The sequence below is a fragment of the Gymnogyps californianus genome, chromosome 4, assembly GCF_018139145.2.
Source record: "Gymnogyps californianus isolate 813 chromosome 4, ASM1813914v2, whole genome shotgun sequence".
Classification (NCBI taxonomy): domain Eukaryota; kingdom Metazoa; phylum Chordata; class Aves; order Accipitriformes; family Cathartidae; genus Gymnogyps; species Gymnogyps californianus.
The window spans coordinates 60691689-60717267 of record NC_059474.1 but is presented as its reverse complement, the minus strand read 5'-3'; the positions used below and the strand labels follow the sequence as shown (position 1 = coordinate 60717267).

Genomic DNA, 25579 nt, shown 5'->3' with positions numbered 1-25579 from the left:
AACTACAATGAGGTGGTAAGTTTTCACCTAGGTTATGGTAAGAAAGAAGCATGCCCTAATCCCAAATTTCTTTAAAAAATAATTTGGATTAATCAAGCACACTTGTTTCATATTTGAATGGATATGTTACAAAATAAGCTGAACATCACCAGGAGCAAGGGAAAAAAAAAATTTGCTTGAGAAAAAAAAAAAAATTCACAGCTAAAGGAAACCTGGGGAATAGCAATACCTAACATCCAGAAGGCATTGGTTACTTTGCCCCACTCAAGACCCACATCAAGAGCTCCAACACCTCACACAGCTGTCACAACACCGCAGGAACACCGAGAGAAGCACGCTTCCCCTCAACTTCCATCACTTTGAGAGGGCAGAAACCTCTTTCCTTCCCTACAGCTCTTTTCCCAGCAGACATAACAGCTCAGGGCCGCGCTCTAAAACGAACCCACCACGCAGTAACACCGCCAACAGACAAAAACGGCGGACTTCTCCTCAGCGCCCAACAGCACTGGGGCGCCGTGCAGCACAACCTTACTCGCGCGCCCTCGCCCGCCCGCCCGCCCTTCCCCCGCGCATGCGCCGCCCGCTCTCTCTCTCCGCCCCCCCCCCGCCCGCGGTGCCCTGTGACGAGCGGACCGTAAACAAAGCGGTGCACTCTGGGAAGAGGGAATCGTTACGTGCAGGAAGAGGGAGCCTCCATCTTAGGCGCTCGGCGCGTCGTGGCGGCGGCGGGATGGCGGCTGATAGCCGGGAGGAAAAAGGTACCCGGTGGTAGGGGTGGAGGCAACGGCTAGGCCCCGGGAAGGGGGGATGGCTCGGGCGGAGGGGCCCCTCCTCCCCGAGCCATCCCCTCTCCCCGCGGCCTGCTTAGTTGCTGGTGCTGGGCCTTCACTCTGGGAGACGTCCGTGAGGAGAGCGGAGGGCCGGTGGGGTCCGGAGGCCCTCTTCGAGGACGGTTTTCGTAGTCTTTAGACGTGGCGTGTGGGGAAACGCTCCCTGCTGTGCGCTGGGGTGCTGGAGGTGATAGGGCCATCGTGCCGTGATGTGGTGCCCCGGCGGCAGTGGGCTCAGGGCAAGGTGACTTGAGCAGTGGGAATAGGAATAAGTTCGTGGGCCATAAGTTTAACATTATTGGCAGCAAGTTACTGGTGGCTATCTTCTCGCAGAAGGTATCTGCTTTTCTTTATTTCTGCTTGGATTTCTAGCCGTATTTTTTGCAGGATTTTCTGCCGAGGGATGTAGTTACTTTAGCAAGCAGAAGCTGACGTTGGAATATTATTTTGATGATTTTTGCTCGGCTTTTTGCAGTCAGTTATGCTTTCTGGGCACTGTGGGTAAATAAGTTTGAGTTAAAGGAATTAAACGTTTCTAGGGTAATGTATATTCACAATTCTTATAGTTGCCTGTCACTATACGCGGAAGCTGAAGTGATCTGCATGTTGTCAATGAGGTTATATGAGTCAGTCCTCACAAAATAGTCCATTTAAGAAGTAAAAGTTTAGATGTAGAAGATTGCTGTTTGGTGCTTAGTGCAGATAATAACAGTGTTATAAAAAAGGTAAAGGATCACAGTGGCATTGTGGTCTGGTTTACATTGTTTTGGATTTCTATGTAATGCATTTCATGTAAAGTTTTTTGCAGGATAGATGTCCATAAAATGTCTTTGTCAGAGTGGCGAAAGTTTGGTGTCTCTAATATTTATTGTGAAACTAGATCATATGGAAAATTCCCACTAGATTTTGTTAGAACTGATAAGTAAAATTATTTTTGGTGCTTGATTCTTAATTGTATTACTGTAAGACTGGTGGGATAGGATATGATCAGGTTGTGTTGAAACAAATATGAGCTGCCACCATGGATGAGCAGTGAAATTGAAATGTTTACTGTTGTCATTTGTAAATTTCTACTCATATAATCATTTATCCAGATGGGCTTTTATTTGGATGTTTGGTTTTTTTCTTTTTTTTTTTTTAATCACTGACAGTGGTCAAGTTATGAGTAGCAGACAAGACATTTTTTTATGTTTTGTATGTTAATTTGCTGTTAGTTTTCTGTCCTATGAAAGGGATGATTCTGACTGAATAGCAGGTGTTAATGCACACTTGTTTGTAACTGAACTTATTTATACTGTAATTGCGACATTATTTTTACGCTCTGTTTGGAAGAGAAATGCTATTTCACTGCTTAAAAAAGTGGAAATAAATCTCGTATACCCTTTTAGTTTGAAATTGCCTGGTCTTATCTCTTCTGTTTGCCATATCAGATTTTTGCTTGGACCCTTCCTTGAATAGATCTAATGCTCATGGCCAGCAGAGGAAAAATGTCCTCCTCAGGTTACTTTCCTGCTGTTTCAGGTGAGTTAAATTTGTTCATGGAAGGATCCAACACACCCCAGAGTCAACAAAAGATGAGTTGCAGGAGACCCCAGTTGGGAGTGTCTGTAATGAAAAGGACTCATTTGGACCTTCCCTCTTCAGCAGTGATGAACTGTAAGAAATCTGTCCTCTACCTTTTTTCTGTTTCTTTTTTTGTGCTTTTCCTGATGCTTATCTTGATCTGCCTGAGATAATTTAGCTCATCAGGTTGAACGCTAACAGTGACAGTTCAGTAAGTGGAATCATCTTGTGGAAATCAGTTGAGCAGTATACCCGATGCAAGTGAGAGACAGGAACTGTGTGTTCATGTTGCCCGTTTTGCATCACCAGGCTGCTAAACAAATCTGGAAATTTATTTTAAAATAAATCAGATGGATATATCTACAGAAGGCGGGGAACTCATCCTGCTCCTGTCTTTTGTGTACTTGTTTAAGGTTCCAAGTATAAATCAGGCCCACCTAACCTGGAAGGGATTTATTAGAGAGTATGTGTCAGACTTGCTTATTCCATTAAATTTTTCTTCTCATTTATTTCTGAACCAGCTGATAGGTGAGTCTGTTAGCACCTCTGAATGCTACTGCAGTAGCTAGGTTAAATGTAGTTTACTCAAGTATGCTGTTGGTTCATCAAAAGGAAAATAAATCTAAGGTTCAATATATGTGATCTGAGATGGGTGATATGTTTAATATTCTAATCGTAGTGCACCTCTTTTTTTATTAGTCTGCAGTAAAAAAATGTTGTGCTCTGAACTTGCCTAGTCTTCCGTGGGGAAGCAGAATGCAAGCCAGGAAATTGCAGCCCATGTTTAGCAGTTGCACAGCCATGAATCTGACTGCTATGTATCTCATCAGTAACAGCAAGAATATTTGCTGTAGATATATAGGTATCTACAAACATAAAGGGCTATTCCCAAGAGAATTACGATGCAGCTTCATGTTATATTTAAATGCCCTCTAACTGTAAACTGACAGGGAAAGGCTTGATCCTCCTCTCTGCACCGCTTCCTTTGCATCAGCTATAGCAGTTGTGCAGTTCAGGGACTACGTCTGCATTCCCCTACCACAGAAAATGTGGAGAAATGCCAGCAGGAAAGCTAGCACACATGCTGACTTCAGATTCAGTAGTATATAGTAGAGATACAATTATAATACTAACTTTTTTTCTGGTGTGGATTGTGTCTTTTTTAATATCGGACTGTAAAACTTCTCTTGTGGCACACCTCAAGATTTTGAGATAGACAAGTTGCCAAATTCTGGAGGACTTAATTTGCTGCCTTATCCCAATTTTGTCCAGTACAGGAGTCCTTACCTGCTGCTTTATAACGTTGTACAATCTGTCTTCTACAGATGCTGTCAGCTAGCTGAATCCTTGGAGTTTCCTCTGTTTCCCTTTTCCTGAATGCAGAAAACAGAATCAATCATAGTAATATAAAGTGGAAAGAGCTAAGAATTCCAGAGCTTAGGAGAAGAAATATAAGATTCCAAAATTAGTACCTTTTCTATTATTTTTCCCTTTGCATGTTTAGGCTTAGTTCACTCTTATTTTTTTAAGTGCTTGGAATATACATCTGCTGTCTTACAGCTGGTGAATCCTTCTTCTACCAGATCCTCTTTGGTTTCAGGCAAAGTGAAACAGAGTCGGAAACAGTGACAAATTTTAAAAGTTGTGTGACCAAGTGTGGTCATTTACTGCTTCTAACATGAATTTTCTTAAACTTTTGCCCTTTTGATCAAGGTGAATTAGTTGTAGTGGTTTTTTTCAGAGCGGCTCAGAATTAATTATGCAGCAAATAAGTACTACTTTCCCCTTCTTCAGTGGGGTGACCTAGCTTATGTTCTTGTTGTTAACTTGGCCTGTTGAGTTTTTTCTACTTGTAGGTGAACCACAAAACTCACCCTTCTAACACAGCAATGACATAAAAAATAGTGGGGCAGGAGGAGAGATAATTTAGGGTACAAGTTCTTCAGGATTTTGAGGAGAGAGGTCACTCCTCTTTGCTTATGGCGCTCAGACTATCTCCCGGTCTCCTTTTTCTCAAATTTTGTACAGGCTTTTTTGTTAAGCTTTCATTTGTAGGTCAGCTTTCCTGCAAGGCTTGTGTGACATGAGGAGCCAACTTGGACCTTGTTCAGAGGCCTAAATGCATCCTGTGACGTATTTGATTTCTTTTATTGGCTTTGCTTGATCCTTCAAACTGAACTTGTGGAAGTAAATCAGTAAGACTTTAATTTTTGCCTTGTGGCAGATCTGTAACCCTAAAGGAAATGTTTGGGTTTGTAAATACTATTTCTACTGTAGATTACATATCCAGACTTTTTATAGTTGTTTTTAACTTTTTGTTTGTTTGTTTTCAGATGGTGAACTGAACGTTCTGGATGACATTCTGACTGATGCTCCTGACCAAGATGATGAGTTGTATAACCCTGACAGTGAGCAAGATAAAAGTGAGAAAAAGGGTAGGTGACTTTGGTAGTGGATATCCTGCAGGAATGTAAATGGTAGAAACCATCTTTCTTATTAAGGTTAAAGTCGTTGAAGTAGCGGCTCTTATAACCTGATTTGAAGAATGAAAGAGTTCCAAAAATCTTTTATTTCATGGACATCTGCTTTTTTACCTGACCTTCCAGGCAAACAGTTAACTAGGTTTCCTTTTGTCTCAAAAGCAGTTGCTGAGTCTGGCTTGTTGTGAATCATTTGCTGTTAGAAAATGACTCTCCTTTTTAGTTCAATGAAGTGAAATGGAAATGGAGCAAGGGGGTCCCAAAGTCTGGTTCCAGCTCAGTTCTTGATTTGGCTTTAGGCCAATCCTGTAAGCGTTTAATTTAGCATTCCCATATATAAAATTTAGAAAACACCTACCAAAGCCTAAAGCATTGCTCTTTTAAAGTAAAATATATGTTTTAGAAGATGAGCTGTTCCTAACAAGCAGTTTTGAGTGTTGTTGCAAAGCCTACAACTGGAAGATGCTACCTATGACTGCAACAGTGGAATTACCCCAAGTAGAGAAAGTACAAGCCTCTGCACTGTTTTTGGTTTGATATACAAAATAACATTGAACTTGATATCCCTTTCTATTTAAGGATCAAAAAGAAAAACTGACAGGATGGAAAACGCTGAAAGCAAGAGACAAAAACCTTCTGTGCATTCATCAAGGCAAATGATGCCAAAGCCTCCTAGTTCATCAGTTAGCAATAACAAGAGAATAGTGAGTACAAAAGGAAAACCAGTATCAGAATACAAGAATGAGGAGTATCAGAGGTCTGATAGAAACAAGCGCCCAGATGGTGATCGAAAGACACGCATGTCAAGCAGTTCCAGGGAACCTTATAAAGGACAACCAGAAAAAACTTGCATGAGGAAGAGGGATATTGACAGAAGGGCGAAATCTTCTACACCAGATGGCTCAGAGGTATTAAATATTCTTGCTGCCTTATAAATAAAGCAATTATATGAGACTTTTATAAGGCACATTCTCTTAGGACTGTGTGTGCATCCTGACAATGTTATATGACTGCTGATTCACTTTTTCTTTAAACGTCAGAGAATCAGGCATGATGTGGATAGAAGACCAAGCAGATCCAGCCATTCTTCTAAAGAAGAGGTGAACTCTGAGGAATATTGTTCAGATCATGAGACTGGCAGTAGTGGTTCCTCTGAACAAGGCAATACAGAGAACGAGGAGGAAGGAATGGAAGAAGAGGAAGATGATGAAGGGGAGGAGGACGAAGAGGTGGAAGAAGATGGGGAGGAGGATGAAGAAGAGTATGAACAGGATGAGAGAGATCAGAAGGAAGGAAATGACTATGACACACGAAGTGAAGCCAGTGATTCTGATTCTGAATCCGCCTCTTTCACAGATGGGTCAGTCAGATCTGGATCTGGTTCAGATGCATCAGGTAGGTAACATCTAGCATGCTAATCTGAAATACCTTGCCATTGAAAGTTTGGCTGCTTTTAAAAATAACCACTGAAATAACCAGTTCCTGACTGTGTCAAACGTAAGCCTTAGTAGCACAAGTCAGTAAGATGTTAATTATGAAATACCATAGGCAAGGAAAAAATGTACTGGAAAGTGGTATTTCCTTACACCAAAACTTATGAATATCAGGATTACCATGCTGAGGATTCATAGTGTTCTTGATTGCTTTGGCCTTGCTGTTCAATGCTTTGAAACGTTAGAATTAGTATTTTCTTAGGTATCTAATGGCTTAGTTTCCCATACAATTCATTTTTAAGCTGGTGTTGAGCTGTTCTGTATTCATCTCGATGAGTGACCAGGTAGACTGGTGTGGTAAAAGCACCGTCTCCCCAGGGAAGGGTAGTTGAATCTTAAATAGTGGCTGCCTTCAGCATAGGAAATCTAAACCTAAGTTGAAATGATTAGCTATTAGGGCAAACTTAGAAGGAGAGAAATGTTTTAAGCAGAAACTGGAAACAAATGCTTCACAGATGTATATTGTAACTGGTCCTGACTTACAGATGTGAAGTGTTAATGACGTAAATACTTTTGGTTTTGGCTGTTCGTTGTTTTTTTTTGTTTGTTTGGTTGTTTTTTTTAAGAAAGCGGTTTGCAATCCTGTTACGATTCCTCTTGTGCATCTTCCTTGTCTGAAGTCTCCATAGGTGATGGAGATATAATGCCTTTTTTGGCTCAGCTCTGCTGTTTGGAATTAGGGAACAGAAAGGTGTAACCTAAAGACAAATGAAGCTGTAATAACTGTTCTAAAAAGCTCCGGAGTATAACATAACACTTTTAAGAGTGGAAATAATTTCTTGTGTGCCACAGCGTTTTGTTTTCATACCTCTTGCCATTTTGCTGAGCTCTGAGTGAATGAGCCCATATCACTATCACAACGCAGTTTGTGCTCTGTGTTGCAAATTTGGCTGAAGGCTGGAGAGAAGAGCTAAACCACCCTTACTAAAACACCTAGGAGATAAATTCTGTCTCTAAACTTTGTACAGAATTACTAGATTTGTGGCGTTTCTCTTCGTTTTGTGAATGAAAAGCTTGAGTAATTAGCATTTGCTTCTTTTGTGTGTGATAGTTTTGGGGCAACAACCACAATTTTCACGTGCAAGCCAAATGCTAACTTCACTATTACAGATGTTTTTCCCATCTCAGTACTTTTTATCTCAATTTTGCCTGCCACATGATGTTTAAAATATTGCTTTTATTTGTTATGGGCTTTTTTTTTAGATGAGAAAAAGAAAGAGAGGAAGAGAGCTAGAGGTATCTCTCCGATTGTTTTTGACAGAAGTGGAAGTTCTGCATCAGAATCGTATGCAGGTATTCTTTCCTTTTATTGCTTGTCATCCTGACTTGCATCAAATCTTAATGTGTAATCTAAAATAAATGTAACTGGCTGTAGAGATTTATGGGGTATGTAGCTTTGTATAATTTGGTATTGACTTCTGGCATGTTGTGTGTGGATACCTTTGGGGGGAAGTAGGCTTTCTTGTTACTTTAATGCTATTCTGTTGCTTAAGTGGAATTTTCACTTTTTTTTTAAACTTGGAAGATGATGATTCAGTGACTAGTTTTCTGAGTAGGAAATTGTTCAAATACTATTTTAAAAAAACAAACTGAAACCAAACAACCCAAAAACAAAACCAAAAAAAACCAAAACAAAACACTCGTGCACATTGAGTAGTATTTTTTGTGTGTGTGGGTGCGCGCCAGAAAGCATAATTTGTCATGAATGAAAATTGTATGTGACAAGGCTGTAGAAATTGTATATTATCTCTATTAAGGCTCAATCTGAACAAATGTACTTTGGCTAAACACAGGTTCAGAAAAGAAGCATGAGAAATTATCATCTTCCGTTCGTGCTGTCCAAAAAGGTATCATTTAAATTTGAATTTTTAATGCATGCCCCATAGTAAGCCATTGTCTCTGTTCATTAAATTACCTGTAAGTAGTAATGTTCCGATATAAATCAGTTTGAGCGCATAATTGTTCTAAGCATAACAAGTAAATCTTGAGCTACTTTTGCATGTGTTGAGAGCGATATGCAAAAAATTCAGTCATTTTGCTCCTTGCAGAGGAGGCAAAGCAAAAAATAAAGTGCTTACATCTGAAAAGAGGAACATTGCAGCATTCTCTATTGGACAACTCATGCTGATATGAATGTTACCCAGTATTTATCCAAAGATTCTTAAGCAAGGAAGTAAGTCCTGTATATCGGAACATCACTGAATCATGCTGATTTTATTTTTTCTTTACCTGAATATCTAAGTTTTAGTTTTGATTTGGTTTCCCCTGGCATTTTGTGCTGTACAGCCTAGACTTCAAGTTTCAAGTTGGGTGGTTGACTGTGATAATACATAGGTAGGAACTGGGTGGGATACAGTGCATTTTGAAGGAAACAAACAACTATCTACACTCAAAGCAACATGTTTGACAACTGTAAATATTTACAGTTCAGCTTATTTGACACTTTGTTTTTTCAGACCAAACAAGTAAACTTAAATACATTCTCCAAGATGCAAGATTCTTTCTCATCAAGAGTAATAACCATGAAAACGTATCACTTGCTAAAGCAAAGGTATGTTGAATTTTCTTCAAACTGATCACTTTGTCAATTTTCAAACACACTCAGCTTACTATAGAAAAGCGTATAGATAGATGCATTTTTTTCTCCATCACTCAGATCTTAGTAGAGGCAAGTATGAAAGCTGCTGCTCCTTGATTCTTCAAGGGTAGCTATTCTGCTTCCACTGTAACCTAGAAAAGTTTTTAGACCATCAGTCATTTGTCTTGATAAGAGTAGGGCTAAAAAGGGGCCTCAAGGTCTGTTTGATAACGTCCTAAGCCAACTTCCATTAGGAATGCTGTGATGGTGTTTTCTCCCTTTCATCAGCACCTGTGTTCATATCGCTGTACTGTGAGGAGGTTCAGAAGGTTGTTTTGGCTTTCATCTAATGCTAAAAAGTAGGTTTTTTCAGTTGATTCAGGGATCTGAAGCCTTATTGCAGAACTGTGTGCCTGGCAGTGCTGGTGTAAGGGAGTTCTTTGGGAGGGATTCCAGTGCACTGGACTTCAGCTGCTGAGGAATGGCACTAGGCCACTCTGGTGGTTTTGTATTTGCATGTGTTATTTGGAACAGCTTGTAGAGAAAATAGCTGATTTGCTGTTACACAATATACACAGAGTAGGTGATTATATTATTGAAGATTTTCTAAAATAGAATAGCATTAAAATGATTAAATGAATCTTAAAATTCCTGAACAGGTTTGGCTCCCCACCCCCCCAGCTTTGGGTCTGATCTGTGCAGTGAACACCATTCTGACTGGTGTTTGCTTTAGCTCTTTAGAGGAGTATATCCTTTCTGTGCCTTATCCACACTTGGGGCTGCAACAGTATCCTTGTTCCTGAAGTTCTTGGAGTGGATGTCTCTCAGTGTATAGGCATCAGTGCTTTGCCACTGCACTTTCATGAAACTGGCTTTTGTGGTGCCAATGTAATAAGTTGTTCTAATTCACAGCAGGTCTTCACAAGCAGCCTAAAGCAATACACATCTGACTGAAGGCTAGTAAAAACACCGAATAGTTCTCTGGTGACTCTAATGAATTGTCAGAGTCAGGCAAGCACTAATCTGAGTGCGGAGTAGGACATGAGAACATACCTTCAATAAAAAAGGAAGGGGAGGAACATTTTCTTTGGTAGATCCTAGATCATGTTCTGAGGCTGAAGTTTGAACATACTAAACCAGCATAAGCTTATCCTCTGAGTTTGCCCAGAGAATGGACTGGGGAGCTGATCTTGCTGATAAGTGATAAGCAAATTGGTATTCTATAGCTCACCTCGGTTGGTACCTTAAAACAGATTGGGTTTTATTGTGCGTGACTACACAATGGCTGGTGAAAGGGAAAAGGTAGGAATTAGGTGGGGATGTGGAAGGCTGAACAAACTGTTTTGAGTTGTCTTGCCAACTTAAAATGTTGGTGTCCTGGTTTCGGCTGGGACAGAGTTAACTCTCTTCTTAGTAGCTGGTACAGTGCTGTGTTTTGGATTTAGTGTGAGAATACTGTTGATAACACACTGATGTTTTAGTTGTTGCTAAGTAGCGCTTATCCTACGTTAAGGATTTTTCAGTTTCCCATGCTGTGCCAGCAAGCAGGTGGGCAAGAAGCTGGGAGGGATCCTAGCCAGGGCAGCTGACCTGAACTAGCCAAAGGGGTATTCCATACCATGGAACGTCATGCCCAGTATATAAACAGGGGGGAGTTGGCCAGGAGGGGTGGATCACTGCTCTGGCATCCGTCAGTGGGTGGTGAGCAATTGCATTGTGCATCACTGGTTTCCCCACCCCCCCCTCCTTTTTTCCCCCCCTTTTCTTTTTTTTGTTATGTTCCTTTTCATTAGTATTATTATTCTATTTCATTATCACTATTGTTAGTATTATATTTTACTTTAGTTATTAAACCATTCTTATTTCAACCCACGAGTTTTACCTTCTTTCCTGATTCTCTTCTGTGTCCCACTGGGAGCGGGGGATTTGGGGGGGGAGTGAGGGACCGGTGGTGTGGTGCTTAGCTGCTGACTGGGTTAAACCACAACAGTTGGTCTGGTGTCTTTCGTGTTTCTGGCCTTTCACTAAAAGAGTTTTAAAGTCTGCAAGCTGTCCTCAACAAATCTGTCATACTAAGAAGGTTACTGAAGTCTACCTGCCCACCTTTCAGTATATATTCTGCTGGTTTTTCATAATTTGTGTGTATTATGTAATACATGAACTCCCAAAGTCACTTAAAACATAAATTAAAGATACTAAAGGCAAAGGTTTTCATGTATCTGTCCTTGATTATAATTACAAATGAAACCTTATAGATGGTCTAAATGCATCTGCAGTGTTCAAAAAAAGATTGAAAAGCCAGTGTTTTAAAAGTTTTATCATGGGGCAGGCTAAAAATATTTTCTGAAGGAACTGAATTTAGCAATACCTTTCTCTTTCCATTATCTTCTATCCCAGAACACCAGTTTGGTCTTGTTTTCTTCATCTGCACTATATACTTCTGTTAGCTAAATAACTTGAGATGAACTCTTACGTTTTGGTGGTGGGCTGGGGCTTGTTTTGTTTTAGGGAGTATGGTCGACACTTCCAGTGAATGAAAAGAAGCTTAATGCTGCATTTAGATCAGCGAGGAGTGTTATTTTGATATTTTCTGTAAGAGAGAGTGGCAAATTCCAAGGTAAGGGAAAGCGAGCTATTATCAAGGTAAGTGAAAGTGAGTTTTATGTGCAATAGCTTTTCTGTTATGTCTTTGTTACAATTCATGTGAAATCCTTTAGGATTTGCAAGACTGTCTTCAGAGTCCCATCATGGAGGATCACCTATACACTGGGTGCTGCCTGCAGGAATGAATGCAAAAATGTTGGGAGGTGTCTTTAAAATTGACTGGATTTGCAGGTAAATAATTGTTCATTTATGTTGCTGTTTAGTAACAAGGCATTATAATACCATTTCTGTGTATTACTCACGCGAGTGCTGACAGCATCCTTTTGAAAACTCGATTCAACCAGAGATCTGTCCTCCAGTGTCCCCAAATCCATGCCTCCATGTTACTGAGCTTGGAACTTGGGTCTGTACCTCACATGCACTACAGAATTTTTTTTTTTTAATGTAGACAATTTAATTAATTTAGAGATTTTTAACACTTGATTGTGTTCATTCACTGATCTCTTGCACTGAAACCAGAAAACTGTATTCTGAAGTCTTTGAATAAAAACAACTGCTCACTTGAATAGACAGCTGTGGATAAAAGGGAAAAAAATCCTGTAAGGACAGATCTGTCTTCATCTGACATCTTGGCATCTGACTGAACAAAGAAAATGCTACTGCTCTAAAATAACATATGAAATAGTACAGATATTTTGCATAATGTATAGGTTGTGAGCAGTATGTTCATTGACTTAACTGAGTATGTCTTACAGGAAAGGTTTTAAACCTCTCTTAAGAAAAAGCTGTATCAGTCCTGTGAGATACATTGCATGGTTATACAAGCACTTTGGGCTGCCAGAAAGACTAAATACAGGGAAGGTGAGACTCCAAATTACAGAAAAATCTAGGTCAGAAAGGTCCTCTGGAAGTTACTGACTCCCACCTCCAGCTCAAAGCGGTTCTAGCTTCGTAGTTAGGTTAGATGCTCAGGGATTTATTTCAGTAGGTACCATGAGCTACCACCTCACATAGAGACTGGTCAGCATATTCAGATGGTGAGATGATAAGCAAGCATGATCTTGATATTGTACAAAGACCAAAAAAAATTTAATAAGATAGGCTGTCATAGTATGGACTATACTAGTTAATATTGGAATAAGTCAAAGTGAAATCTTCAGTTACTAATACTTAATACGTACTAATACATTCATTCAGAGACCTGACAGCGCAAAGGGTAACAAGATTATTTTGTATGAAATGTCCTGCTGTATGCGTGTTAAAATTTTTTTTACAAAAAATGGAGGCAAAACTATAAATGATGCCACTTGCATATTTAGGCGTGAATTGCCGTTCACTAAGTCTGCTCACCTGACCAATCCTTGGAACGAACATAAGCCAGTAAAGATTGGACGCGATGGACAGGTTTGTTAATTTTTTTTTTTCTATAACCCACATCTTCTAGTGCTTGCTTTGAGCTTTGTACAGAAGATTTGGAATCTTTTTAGATCAGATGTTACTTGCAGTAGAGTACTGTGACAAAGGCACTCGGCTTATTTCTAATGTTGCAGAAGGAGGAAACAGAAAACAATACAGTGCCAATTCTGTTGTCATCTTTGTGATAAACAGTGTTTGATACTTCAAAACTATGTGATATTTTGGATTTGAAATGTAATGTGCCTTGCATTGTATAGTGTGCAAACCTATATAGCATCAGTTTTTAAGAACAAGTTCTGGTGTTTCCAGCTGTGGTCTGTGTTGCATTTTTTTTTTAATACTGTATTGCTTAAGGCATAGACTCTACCGTTATAAAGTATATGCTAAGTAAATTTTAAGTGGGGTGGCTCTTTGTCTTGTCAGACATACCAGAGTGCGGGTATGTTGCTGCTGTCATCAAGTAACCCCGCCTTGACTAAAATAACGGGTTCTGCTTTCTTGAGGCAAGATGGGAGTTGCGTAATCCCCATACTGTATGGAAAATGTAGACTGTGCATTATTTTGCCCATAGACATGTTCACTTTGTTGGGTGGCAGAAGTAGAACAATATTTTCAGTCTTGTTTTTAATTTAGTGTGAACTTAAAAAAAAAAAAAAGAAAAAGGATTTCAGTTAACTTTGTTTCTGTTAAATGGTCAAGGTAATAAATTTTTTAATGTTTTGTCCACTTCACTATAGAGTTGCAATCCGGACATGGGTTTCATCTTTTTTTCATAAAATTGCTGTACTGTTAGGTACTGGGCAAGCATTGTCTGATGCTTGCTCTCCCTGCTTTTCAACTTGGGTTATTTCCTGAACTGCTTGTCATTTATCCATTTACATTTTGTGTAACCCTGAATGGATCTCTCCTCTGAGGACGTGTATGCTGAGCTGCTTGCATTTACAACATCCTTTGGGAAGGCGTTCCACAGGCCTGCTAGTCACCAGGTTGAAGAAGCAGGTTTTTTGGATTGTTTTGCACCTGGCTCCTGCTAGCTTCATTTGATGGCCCCGAGTTCTTGTACCAGAAGAGAGAGTCAACAAGTTGATCTCTGTCCCTCTCTCCTCCAAACAACTCGTGGTGTTAGATGCTCCCGTTGTATCCATCTTGTCCCCCATACCCCACATATTCCTCTCTTATTCTAGGCTGGAGACCCGACCTGCTCAGTCATTGCATGTAGGAATTGTTGCGCTCATTCAGTTATCCTTGGTGCCGTGCTTTGAAGCTTTTCCATTTCTACTGTCTCCCTATTTTTTGAGATGCAGGGGTCAGAACTGCACCCAGTATTTAAGATGTGGGTGGAACATGGACTTTCAGTGTGGTATAATGACTATCTCATTCTGTGTTCCTTTCCTAATAATCCTGAACACACGATATGCTTGTTTTGACTGCTGTCAAGCATTGAGCTGGTATTTTCATGGACCTACCTATCATACCCTGAAGAACTCACTTTTGAGTGGTAATAGTCAACTTCATCAGGCCATGGCTTTATATGTGAAGCTCGGATGGATTTTTTTCCTACGTGTGTCACTTTTCTCTCTGTAATAGGTGATCATTTTCTTTGTGATGAAAAACAGTCCTCTGATTTTGTAGCAAAACAGTGATGTGGCCTGTATGTCTCATGGGAAGATATGGTTGCCCCAAGTGTTGGACTATTTTATGAAAATTCTAAGTAGTGCCTAAAGAGTGAAAGGTAATGTAAGTGAATTTTGCTCTGTCTCTAGTGGTACTGAAATCTCTTCAAAGTGTCTCTTTTTTTTTAAATGTATGTTGTCAATGTATTTGGGGAGAGTTTCATTTCTTCAGTTTATAAACCACTACTGAACTTCTAACTAATTCTAGGAAATTGAGCCGGAATGTGGAACCCAACTTTGTCTTCTCTTCCCTCCTGATGAAAGTATTGACTTGTATCAAGTCATTCATAAAATGAGGCACAAGAGAAGAATGCACTCACAACCCCGATCAAGAGGACGGCCATCCCGTCGAGACCCTGTTCGGGACGTGGGAAGGTTAGAAACGTTCTTTGGACTGATAATAGGCACATGTATCAGAATAACGTGATGGAGGAATATGATTCGTCAAAGCTTTCCCTGCGATAAAGAAGAGAGAAAATCCTCAAATCAAGCTGCATGGACAAGTTTGTGGCTTCATTGAGGATTTCACATGGTTCCCCGGTCTGTCATTTTTCAAGAGGAAAATGGGGATCTTTGCTTTTGCAGAAAAAAGCTCTTAAAGTGCTGTCTAGTTTAGACTAGATCATTTATTGAGATAATGCAACGTGTAATGCTAGCTGTAGGTAAGCTTGGCTTGATTATGAGCAGGCTAGATGGAGAGAAGGAAATATTTATATGCCAAAAATGTGTTAATATCTTGTAAAAGCCTTTTCTTTCAGGTGTGTCTCTGGATAAGCCTTATCAAATATGGGACTTTTATAAGGATCACTTAGAATTTTGCAGAAGATGCCGCCTCATTTTGAGGATAAAATATTTAAGTTATTTTGATATTCAAGAGGAGCATTATTGGGACTGTTTCAAATTGTGTCACCGTGATGTGTTAACCCCATTGCCAAATATTCTCTAACATGTAACCACTGAATTCACACATCTTGCTGAGCTTCTGAAAACAGTAGGTTCTTTCCAAAAGGGATCAAGTGGCCCTTGGAGACCCGGCAACAAACCAAAAAGAATGGCTGTTGCTGTGTCTGTATATACAACCTTTCCAGATGCTGGCAGTACCTGTGGACTTAAAGTATTTTTAGAGGATCGACATGGTTATTGATCACTGCTATATGAACTTAACATCATTTTCCAGGAAAAAAGGGGGTATAACTTGTTACAGAATTGGAGAAGTCTTTGCAAAGAACTGATGTTAGTCCTTCTGCCAAACACCTTTTCCCCGTGTAGCCACTTTGCATACAGACTGATGTATGGTTTGGGCTGAAACCTTTGGTTAAGTTTCCTCTTTGTGGAAACATCCTGTGGTAGGTACAGATACCCAACAAGAGTCCCCATTTCCTTGAGCTTAAAAAAAGGACACTGTAACGAGTAGGTAGGAGGAAACCTGGCAGCGCCCCCCTATTTTTGGCTTTAAAGGACTGAACACCAAGATGGCTTTTGAAGTTAAGCTAAGAGGTTTCCAGTGCAATAAAGTGTATACAAGTGAAGGTTTTGCAATGGACTGCAAACTATACATATAACACCACCACACCTTCTCAAGCCTGCCAGGGCCTCCATTTATGTATGTGGCTTACAGCTTAAAGTCAGTAGTTGGACTACTATATGAACTGTTTCTATCATATTTTATACCGGTCGTAAATGCACTCTCAAAACTACAAGAAAGCGGTATGTTTATTCTTTACACCAGCTTTTATTTTCCTTGATCTGATTTTGCTGTAGATGCAACTGCTTTGGTTTTTGGGCTTTTTGCTCATAGTAAAGAATCTGCTTTCATTTTAAAAAGCTTAGTAACTGGGTATGGTGGGCTTTAAAGGCTGAAGTCGGGAAGGGGGAGGAGAAATGACTCTAAAGAGTCATTTAAATAATATAAACTAAAAGCTACATGAGCTTGTTACTCAGCGAGCAAGTTGCACAGTAATTAAGTGATTTAAGAACGTGTTAATTTCTTGTCATAAGGAATTATATTGCTGGGGTGGGGGGAAGGGAATGGATTTGTAGCTGCTTTGTGTTTAGAAACACTGTTATGTTAGAATTGGAGCCTCCCATTAATGTTTATGTACCTTGGTGGAGCAAAATTAGCAGCCAGTTTTCAGTTCTTTATTAAACATAACAGCAACTGGAATGTAACTGTTTCATAATCAAACTTCCTCCCTGAGAGCAAAGTTCTTAAAGATAAAATCTCTTCTGTAAAAGAGCTGTTTGTATAGAAAAGAGCCCCAATTATTTTAATTATTAGGAAGCTTAAGCATTCTTAAATTTTCTGTAAAAGGCACAGATGCATTGCTGGTAAATTGCTTAGAACAGAAATTGTTAAAAATAATATCATTGGCCTACCCAGTTAGAAAAGCTACAGTGAAAGAAGCAATTTCACAAAGCATGCACAGTTTTATTTATAAATGTTATGGAAATAGACCTTTTATAGAATTCTTTACCCCATAGCTATCAAATACAGCAATCTCCATGCCTTCTGACTGTAATGATATATTTTGCCATCTATTTTCACTGTATTTAGTTCTGTAAATTCTTTTGTTATCCCAATAGGTTGTTTCAAAATGTAATGTGGAAAGTGTAACGTTAAAGCCTAAGTCTGTTTTAGACAAACTTGTTACCCTTTGTTTGGTACGAAGGTACAGTTGGGTAGAGTTCCTTCCTTAACTACCAAAGCTCCTGTAGCCAGAAAGTAACAGTGGAGGGTATTTAATCGGACTGTTGTTCCTGATTATTTGAGTTCAAATTTAAAGCTGTAGAACATTTTGAAGCAGATGGAATTCAGAATGATTAAATTGAGATCCTGGGCAGCTCAAGCTATTCTTGAGGTATTCTGCTGTGACGAATGCTCCAAGCAACCTTGTTTAATCTTTGATATCTAATTTGTGTAGGCGTCGACCAGAAGATTATGATATTCATAACAGCAGAAAGAAACCAAGGATTGACTATCCCCCTGAGTTTCACCAAAGACCAGGTTAATATCTTACTATGCAGATTTGTGTGCACCGCTTCACAAGTGTTTTCTCTTTTAGTGTATCCTCATTAATTCAAAAGTAAAATATTGATATGACTGGGATATAAAATGTGACTTGTCCCAAGTGCTGCCTGCTGGTTTAACCCACCTCTCGCAGAAGTCAGTGACACTGTTTCACAGGTTTGAGAGAGCTGAGTTAATCTAGGCTGAGCCCTTTTAAGAGCCTCAGAATTGTGTACATTGTTGTGAATGATCCTCTCAAGCGCTTTGTTGACACAGGCACAAGAATTGGTGTGACCTACTTGTCAATGCACTAATTGTCAAATTAAAATGTTTATCAGAAATTTCCAACTGTGAAAGTCAGCTGAGATTGCCTGACTAGCAGCCTGTGTTTAGAGATGACGGTAGACATTCGGTTATGTTTTCAGAAATGAGGAAGGGAGGGGGAAGTTTCAATACATTTTACAAGATGGTCTAATGATGAGTTTGAGAAAGGAATTTTGTTGTTCTCCAGAGATGTTTGCAGCGGTAATGCAGCAACAACGCTGGTAATATTGCGGATTTTTTTTTTTCTTCAGAAAGCAATTATTAAGAAATTGTCACTTTTAATCTACTGAATCTTGCTTCACTGCTATTAGAAATATGTATTCCATTATTTCAGTAGTAGATTTCTAAATCTTTCTTAAGAATCTGCTTTTATGTGTCCAGCTTGACTGCAAAGCCTGTGTTCTTTGATGCAAAAAGAATGTTGTTGCTGCTCCCTGGCTTTCCAAGACCATTGTTTAGAGTACAGAACAAATTTTTTTAACATAATGAAGCTCGGAAGCATTATTTTATTAGCATAAGCATGTCTGGTGTTTTGCACCATTTTATGAGCTCTTTAAAGTTTACTTCCTGGGATTTACTGAAGCTGTAAGAATTCTTTGTCCTGTGGGGCTTTTCCAGATGTTTTTTAGGTTGTTTTTAATTTTCTGTGTAACGTTATATCCAAAACCTGTTAGGAAATCAGCCTTTAAGAGTTGCCCAGATGAACAAGTTCTACTGAACACACAGTTAGTAAGTAGTAACAGCTATGTGCTGACTGGCAAGGGACAGTACCCTTCAAATTTCTGGGCATTCCCAGTTCGTTTGACTAAAATTCAAGTCTATATTTGCACAGATGCCCCCTTGCGTATTTGTTTGTACCGTGTGCAAGTTCCTGTGGGTATATCTGTATCTTTTTTTTGTTACTACATTATACTATTTTTTCTGTACTGTCTACAAGAAGTTGTAAGTTTTTGAGAGTTATTTTGAAAGCGAGGGTAATGGCAGGTAGAGACAACTTCATAGCTGGCACAAAATGAAAGGACAGTTTCTAATGAGTATATTTTTTAAGACTGTTAACTTGAGATGGTAAATTGAATTAATACTGCTTGATGTTCGAACAGGGTATATAAAGGATCCCAGATATCCTGAAGTAGACAGGTAAGGTGTGTTCATGTTATTCATTTTATGCCCTGGTAACTTGTCTGTATGGATAAATTGGATTTAGTTCTACAAATTTTTATTCCCAACAGACGATTTTCAGGAGTTCGACGAGATGTATTTTTAAATGGGGTAAGTTGGTGCATGCAGACTCTTGGGGAACTTTTTATATTCAGTTTTCTGCGCTTCCAAAGAACACTCATCACAAATGTTAATATTACTGTCTTTCATTTTAGTCCTACAACGATTACGTGAGGGAATTCCACAACATGGGACCACCACCACCATGGCAAGGAATGGTTTGTGTCTTGTTGAATTAAATTTGTCTCTGTAGAATATGGCTTTTTCTGTTCCACTCTAGAGGAGCCTAGCATATTTGGTGTGCACTCAACTCTTCCCTTTTCCTAAAACGTATCTTTGCTGTAACTATGTAAAATTTTTAGGGGAAAAAATTATTTATATCAAGTATTTTGTAGTTTACTTAGCTCTCAGCAATAGTCCAGCATTCTAGTAAGCAGTACGGCAGCAGGAATCTGGCTTGGTTTGAACCTACAAGAAACTGAAAGCTCTGAGGAAATAGCAGAACCCTCCTTTAGCCTACACAATAGAGTGTGATGAAATTTTGTATTGTGCTACGTATTCATAGTAATTGGCTTTCTCTCAAACAGCAAATGCATCAAAGAGGTGGACTTGCTGCAGAGGCTCATGGAATGGGCTGGCATGCTCTAGTGTTGCACAGTGGCTTGCTTTTGGCTATGGCAGTGAAGCATGCAGGAAAGTAGCAGAATGTACTGCACACCGTAACCAAAATAAGTCTTGCTGTATTGCAGTCTCCACTGAAACGCGCTTTTTTCCCAGTCAGATGAGCATATGTGTGAGCACACGTGTCTACAGCCACGTACATTGGAAATTAACTGATAGTTCACTTGTGCAGCGGTGGTTTTGCCATCATGTCAGGAGGAATAGTCATTGTAACTAGTTATTTTGGTTATATTTAGTAATTCTGGCCCTGAGGGTCCTGATTTTGGATAACTGTAATGAGTCTTTTGGCTCTTGTATATACTGTGAGTGAGCAAAAGGCAACGCCAGATGTAGAGATGCTACTATAGCCTCTCATTTTTCTCAGCTGCAACACAACTCTGGTTTGTTGTAACTGAAGGAAGTGAACAAAGTTGTCAGACTGGGAGGAAAATGGTTTTTCAAACACAGCCAAGCCTCCAGAAACTCCCATTTTTTTCTTCCCTCTTCCCCATTCTGCATGCTGTCCAAGTAGTCATCCTAAAATCCAGCACTTCCACCTTCTTCCTTTGTGACAACAATGCAAGCAAAGATGCTTCAGTAATATGGGAAAGAAAGGCCTTGCTGATCGAAGAAATGGAAGAGAACAGCCAAGAGATGTCTTTAAAAAAAAAAAAAAAAAAAATTGCTAGCCTTTTGTCAAATAATTTGTCTTGCAGTGTAAGTTTGTTCATTTAAAATAGGAATATATTCATAAGGAATGGCACTGAAAAGACTCATTTCTGTGAGAGCTCGCTGGTTTGGACAAAATTCACATTCCAGATGCAGAGATGAAAAAAAAAAAAAAACATTTAAGCAGCAGCAGTTTTATGTACAATGTCACTTTGAGGCAGATGTGGAAAAAAGGCATGTTTGAGGCTTGGGGAGGGTGTTGGCCAAATGTCTAAAAAAGCAGTGGTAGAGAAGTAGTAAAGCTTGCCAACTTAATGAAAAATAGTCTGCCATTCAGTTAGGAGGCTGTGATCGAATATATTTAGATGTCATGTTTTCCATCTGAATGAAAGTAACCTCTGCTCTTAATTCCCAGCACTCAGCCTTGTGTGCATTCCTTTGTCTTGAAACACTCAGCAAACTTCCTATAACTTTCTTGTAGCCACCGTATCCAGGTATGGAGCAGCCACCACACCACCCTTACTATCAGCACCATGCACCTCCACCTCAAGCTCACCCTCCATACTCAGGACATCATCCTGTACCACATGAAGCAAGATACAGAGACAAACGAGTAGTAAGTGTCCACAGAGACAGAGGGGGACGCGAGTGTGCAGGCGAGAGTAGGAATTTGAGTACAGATGTAGCCTAACCTGAGATTTGCTGACACTGATACACTGCATTTTTAAGACCTGTGTTAGTTTTCCTTGGAAAGATCAGTTATTTAGATTGAGTAGAGACTTCCAGCATCTTTGAAAAGCCTCTCCCGGGTGATGTGGAAGTGCAGAATTCTCAGAACATACTCTTAAACTGAGGTGTGTGCTTAAAATGGATTCCGGCTGTCTAGCTCTGAAACTTTTCATGCTAAAGCCCAGTTTGAATAAGGACATGCCTGTAACATTGCTTGCACTGATGCACAACAAATCATCAGCAAAAAAGTTTGTGTTTTATAACTTTTTACAGGCACATCAGAAAACAGGGCAGATTGTTAAATAATTTCTGTTAGCTGGCTTTGAAGGCTGCTTAGCTTTCAGGTCTCTTGCTAGTATCTGGAATTTGAACCCCAGCTTCTGCACAGTGAAAGCACAGACATGGTGCTGCCCTGAAGATGAAAGAAGAAACTTGTGCTTATGGATGCTGGATGTAATTTTTTTTTTTTTTTTGTTTTAAATACTGGGCTTTCCCAAGAGTTACGGCCAATCCTATGGATAAGGGAAGGGAGGGGATTTTAATCTGGGAAAGAAAATAAACAGCTGTCCTTTCATCACAGCACGACTACGACATGAGAGTAGACGACTTTCTTCGCCGCACACAAGCAGTTGTCAGTGGTCGGAGAAGCAGGCCTCGGGAGAGGGACCGAGAGCGGGAACGGGACCGTCCTAGAGATAATAGAAGAGACAGAGAACGTGACAGAGGTCGTGATCGGGAAAGGGAGAGAGAGAGGATTTGTGACCGGGACAGAGACAGAGGTGAAAGAGGTAGATACCGAAGATAATCTATCTGGAACCAGTGCTCACTTGAAACAAAAAAAGCTTGTATTTTTTGTGTGTTTACAAGTAGTACATTTTATTTTCAGCTGTCTACTTAAAGTTCGTTGTGTAGAAGGATTTATAATGACCCTCTCTATTCCAAGCATGCAGTGAACTATGAACTGGAAAAACTAAAATCGGCCAAAAATAAAATACGCAAAGCTGACACTCAACTTCGCGTTTCTATTGGAGCAGAATGGGAAACAGCTAAGAATGTAGATATTGATTAATTCTCAATAAGTGTTCATCTACTTAGTGACTTCATTCTAGGTTTTTGAATACTGATGGATAACTGCCATATTTTTTTTTTTGCTTTGATGTTTTCTTCCTGTAGTTTCACATGGTTCAGTGGGAGAATGCTGCTATCAAGTATGCAAATATTGAAGTATGATTTTTTTGACTGTATGGCAGTGTTGTAGCAGCCTTTTTTTTTTCTTTTTTTGTTCCTCCCTTCCCTCCCTGTTTTTTAACCCCATCTGTAAAGTCAAGTGTTTTTTCAGTCTTCAGTAATGAAAGCAATATTAAGAAGGCACTATTGATACCTAATTTTTAACCTTTTTTAAAAATCTTCCCATGTTCAGTAAGATTTTGGTCAATTCTCTTGTCTCGTCTCCTTCCGAAATGTACACATTGCTTGGAATGTTCACAACCTGCGTGTGTGGAACCAGAAAAATATTGCTGTATTCTACATTGCTACCTTTTTTTTTTTTTTTTTTTTTTTATAAAAATAAATTGGTAACTATTGAAATGATTAAAACTCCAGATCGGGTTTCTTGGTCTTCTAAGCTTGCCAGCTTTGATAGATTTTGGCAGTTCTAGGAAAGTATTTGTGTTCAAAAATAGTTTAAAGGTTCTTGTGATAGGTGAAATTGATCCAAAGCCTGAATTTAGGAAAAAGACTGCTGAAATAAAAGGTAATTGCTTTTCTGTTTCCACAGTGAAGTAGTCAACTTATAGCTCCTGCGGCTAACCAGAGTTATTAAGGCCCTACATGTTCAACTTAATCAAATGATGTTCGAGCTGTTGAGAGGCTGTCCTCGGCAATAATCATACCTGTCTCCCAGGAGTGTGTTCATCCTGCAAGATCTAGACCCTCCCCATGTCTTCTTTGTAGTGATTACTGCATCGCTTGTTATTTCTCTTAAATAGGAAATATTTGAATCTAAATGCCAACGGTAAAACTGTGAAAAAAAAAAAGTAAAACTGGTAGTGGAAGTTGTTCAGTTTCTCCAGCAATTTCCTGGTTCTCAAAACTTGTATGAGTAGCACTGCCTCAGTGGACTTCTTCATAACCTTTCTTCAGTGTGTTCTCATGTAACAAGACCAGATTGTAGCATGTGCTTTAAAGACCTCCAACTCCACAGTGCTGAGTGCTGTAGCTGTTTTTATAAACTGCAATATAGGATTGGCCACGGTGTGGCAGTTGTGGAAACACGTGGTGTTTTTAGATCTGGCAATAATTTGGGCTCTGCATATTTTAGTCTACACAGCTACAGTAAACATCTACATGTGCTAAGCAAAAGGTTTGACCTCCAACATGCAAGTATGTTGGGATTTTTTTAAACATTACAAGAAGTTGAACATATGTTTGGGTTTCTCAAAACAGTTTACTGTGCACTGAGAGGTACACCTATTAGCAGTAGGATTAGATCAATCTATTGAATTCAGTACACATACTGTGTCTAATTGGAGAAATGCATCATAGACCACCTTCATTCTTTGATATCTTTCTCTGCTTTATATACAGATTCTAGAAAGAAGAGGGGGGTTTGGGTTTGGTTGATTTTCTTTTTTACTTTTTAAATTCAATACTAGATAAGCGACATTTCTCTGAGTAAGTTACAGAAAAGAAGCACCTCCTTAAAGTGACTGCAGAGCACTTTCTGTGTCCAGCTTTTCCCAGCTATACAGTTTCCTGTGTCCTTTGTTAGCCCCATCTGACCAGTGTCTAAGCAGTATGCTAGGAGGCTTGCTGGCCTTCTGGCAACCAAACTGACAACTCAGCAAATGTTCTGCTTGCAGAAGCTGGGTGATGGGGGCTGTTAAGTGATCAAGCTTGATGGAGCTGTGCCTAGGGACCCAGCTCTATGAACAGTTACAGCAAAACCTTTCAGATCTGGGCCCTGAAGGTTATGTTGTTCCGCTTTCTGTTCACTCTGCATATTTCAATATGCATATTCCTGCATATGATCCCATCATGACTGTAGGAACAGTGTACCAGAAGTTACCATGAGAAGCACTAGTCTTGTTCTAACCCCTCTTTAGTTTTGGAAACAATTCACTTGAGCAATAAATGTTGTAATCTGAAGAGATGTAAGCAGACATTGAAACTATTGACAATGCTAATAAAAAAGTTAATGTAGCACAGGGAATTTTATTATGTAAACAAATATGTTTTCTCAGCCTGTTCTGTTTGAAAACAATTCTGTAGCATCCAGAATACAGCAGATATCAGTTAAAATTGGGGCAGGTTCTTTCTTGAGTAAGCTGGCACAGGAGTGGAATAACCTTACCTAGAACAGGAGGCCTGAACTAGCATCATTTTAGTAGGCTTTCATCAGTAAATGCACCTTGAACAATTTCAGGAGTGCTGCATTTACTACCACTCTTATCTGAGCCAAGAGCAGCATTGTTTTCCCTCCAACTTTTCAGGCAAGGCAAGTGACACTGTTCCCACATGTAATGTTACTACTTTGCAAGTTCCATCTCTAGAGGTTTTCCTGCATTTATCAGTTAGCATGGCTCAGAGGCATTTGGGGGTTAAGATGGGCAAGTTCCTGACAAGTGGTTTTCACACCCCTGTAGAGTAGCAGTTAGAATGATGGCCTGTGCAGCAGGACTCCAGACTGAATGGAAAAGAAATGGTTCTCAGAAAAGTAATTTCTCTGCTGGTTTTAAGACTCTGGTCTCCCCTCAGCCCACAGCTAGTCAGTGCATTTGTAAAAATGTAATGATACAGGCTTCAGTGGCCACTTGCAGCTCCCAGTTTTTCGTGATCTTGGCCATTCAGATGGGCACTTTTTAGGAGCGCGTGATCTTAGCTTCACTGTCCAATCTGGAGAGCGCTGTTCTGACAGGAGAGGCATTTTGGTTGTGAATCATCAAGCCTGGGTGACATTATAGGAGAGGACAGAGTTAAGATAACGTGACTAGTTGCAGATTATGGGACCCACAGTACCATACACGGAAAGGCTGAATTAATGAATTTTAAAAGTTAGAGCAGCAATTACCATTCTAGGGACCATGTGTGATCAGCTAACAGGGTCCCAAGGGATAAAGCAACTATAATTCAATTTTATGTAGGTGAGAAGGAATTTGCTGGCTAAGTAAGCAGCTCTGCCCCACAACAGCTTTTTAGCATGACCCAGTTCAACGGGGTGCTTCATGATATGCCCAGCTTAAGCCATATCCTAATAATTTTATTCACCAAGGAATGTGCATAAATGCCTTGCTGAATCAGCCTAGGAGAAGAAAAAGTGCTGATGGAACAGGATGT

General features: G+C 39.6%; 1 protein-coding gene across 6 annotated transcripts; it reads left to right on the top strand.

Annotated features, from left to right (window-relative positions):
* The first annotated feature begins 695 nt into the window (after positions 1 to 695).
* On the top strand, positions 696 to 23433 carry YTHDC1 (YTH N6-methyladenosine RNA binding protein C1). 6 transcript variants are annotated; one of them, XM_050896536.1, is made up of 19 exons: positions 696 to 758; positions 2352 to 2486; positions 4727 to 4828; positions 5453 to 5781; positions 5914 to 6268; positions 7570 to 7659; positions 8160 to 8213; positions 8823 to 8917; positions 11453 to 11561; positions 11662 to 11779; positions 12868 to 12952; positions 14846 to 15012; positions 17559 to 17641; positions 19069 to 19105; positions 19198 to 19237; positions 19342 to 19404; positions 20997 to 21131; positions 21825 to 22032; positions 23022 to 23433. In XM_050896536.1, the coding sequence occupies exons 1-19, from the start codon at positions 731 to 733 to the stop codon at positions 23027 to 23029; spliced, it is 2241 nt and encodes a 746-aa protein (XP_050752493.1). In that variant the 5' UTR covers positions 696 to 730; the 3' UTR covers positions 23030 to 23433. The 6 variants fall into 6 exon arrangements, 5 of the variants coding, with proteins under 5 accessions (XP_050752493.1, XP_050752492.1, XP_050752496.1 ...); XM_050896535.1 differs by lacking the exon at positions 23022 to 23433 and having other exon boundaries at positions 21825 to 22775; XM_050896539.1 differs by lacking the exons at positions 2352 to 2486; positions 23022 to 23433 and having other exon boundaries at positions 21825 to 22775.
* The last annotated feature ends 2146 nt before the right edge of the window (positions 23434 to 25579 follow it).

Coding starts and splice junctions, on each gene's coding strand:
- YTHDC1 (XM_050896535.1), top strand. CDS start 731: ATGGCGGCTGATAGCCGGGAGGAAAAAG. Junction 759..2,351: donor TGATAGCCGGGAGGAAAAAG/GTACCCGGTGGT, acceptor CTGCTGTTTCAG/GTGAGTTAAATTTGTTCATG. Junction 17,642..19,068: donor TGAGTTTCACCAAAGACCAG/GTTAATATCTTA, acceptor ATGTTCGAACAG/GGTATATAAAGGATCCCAGA.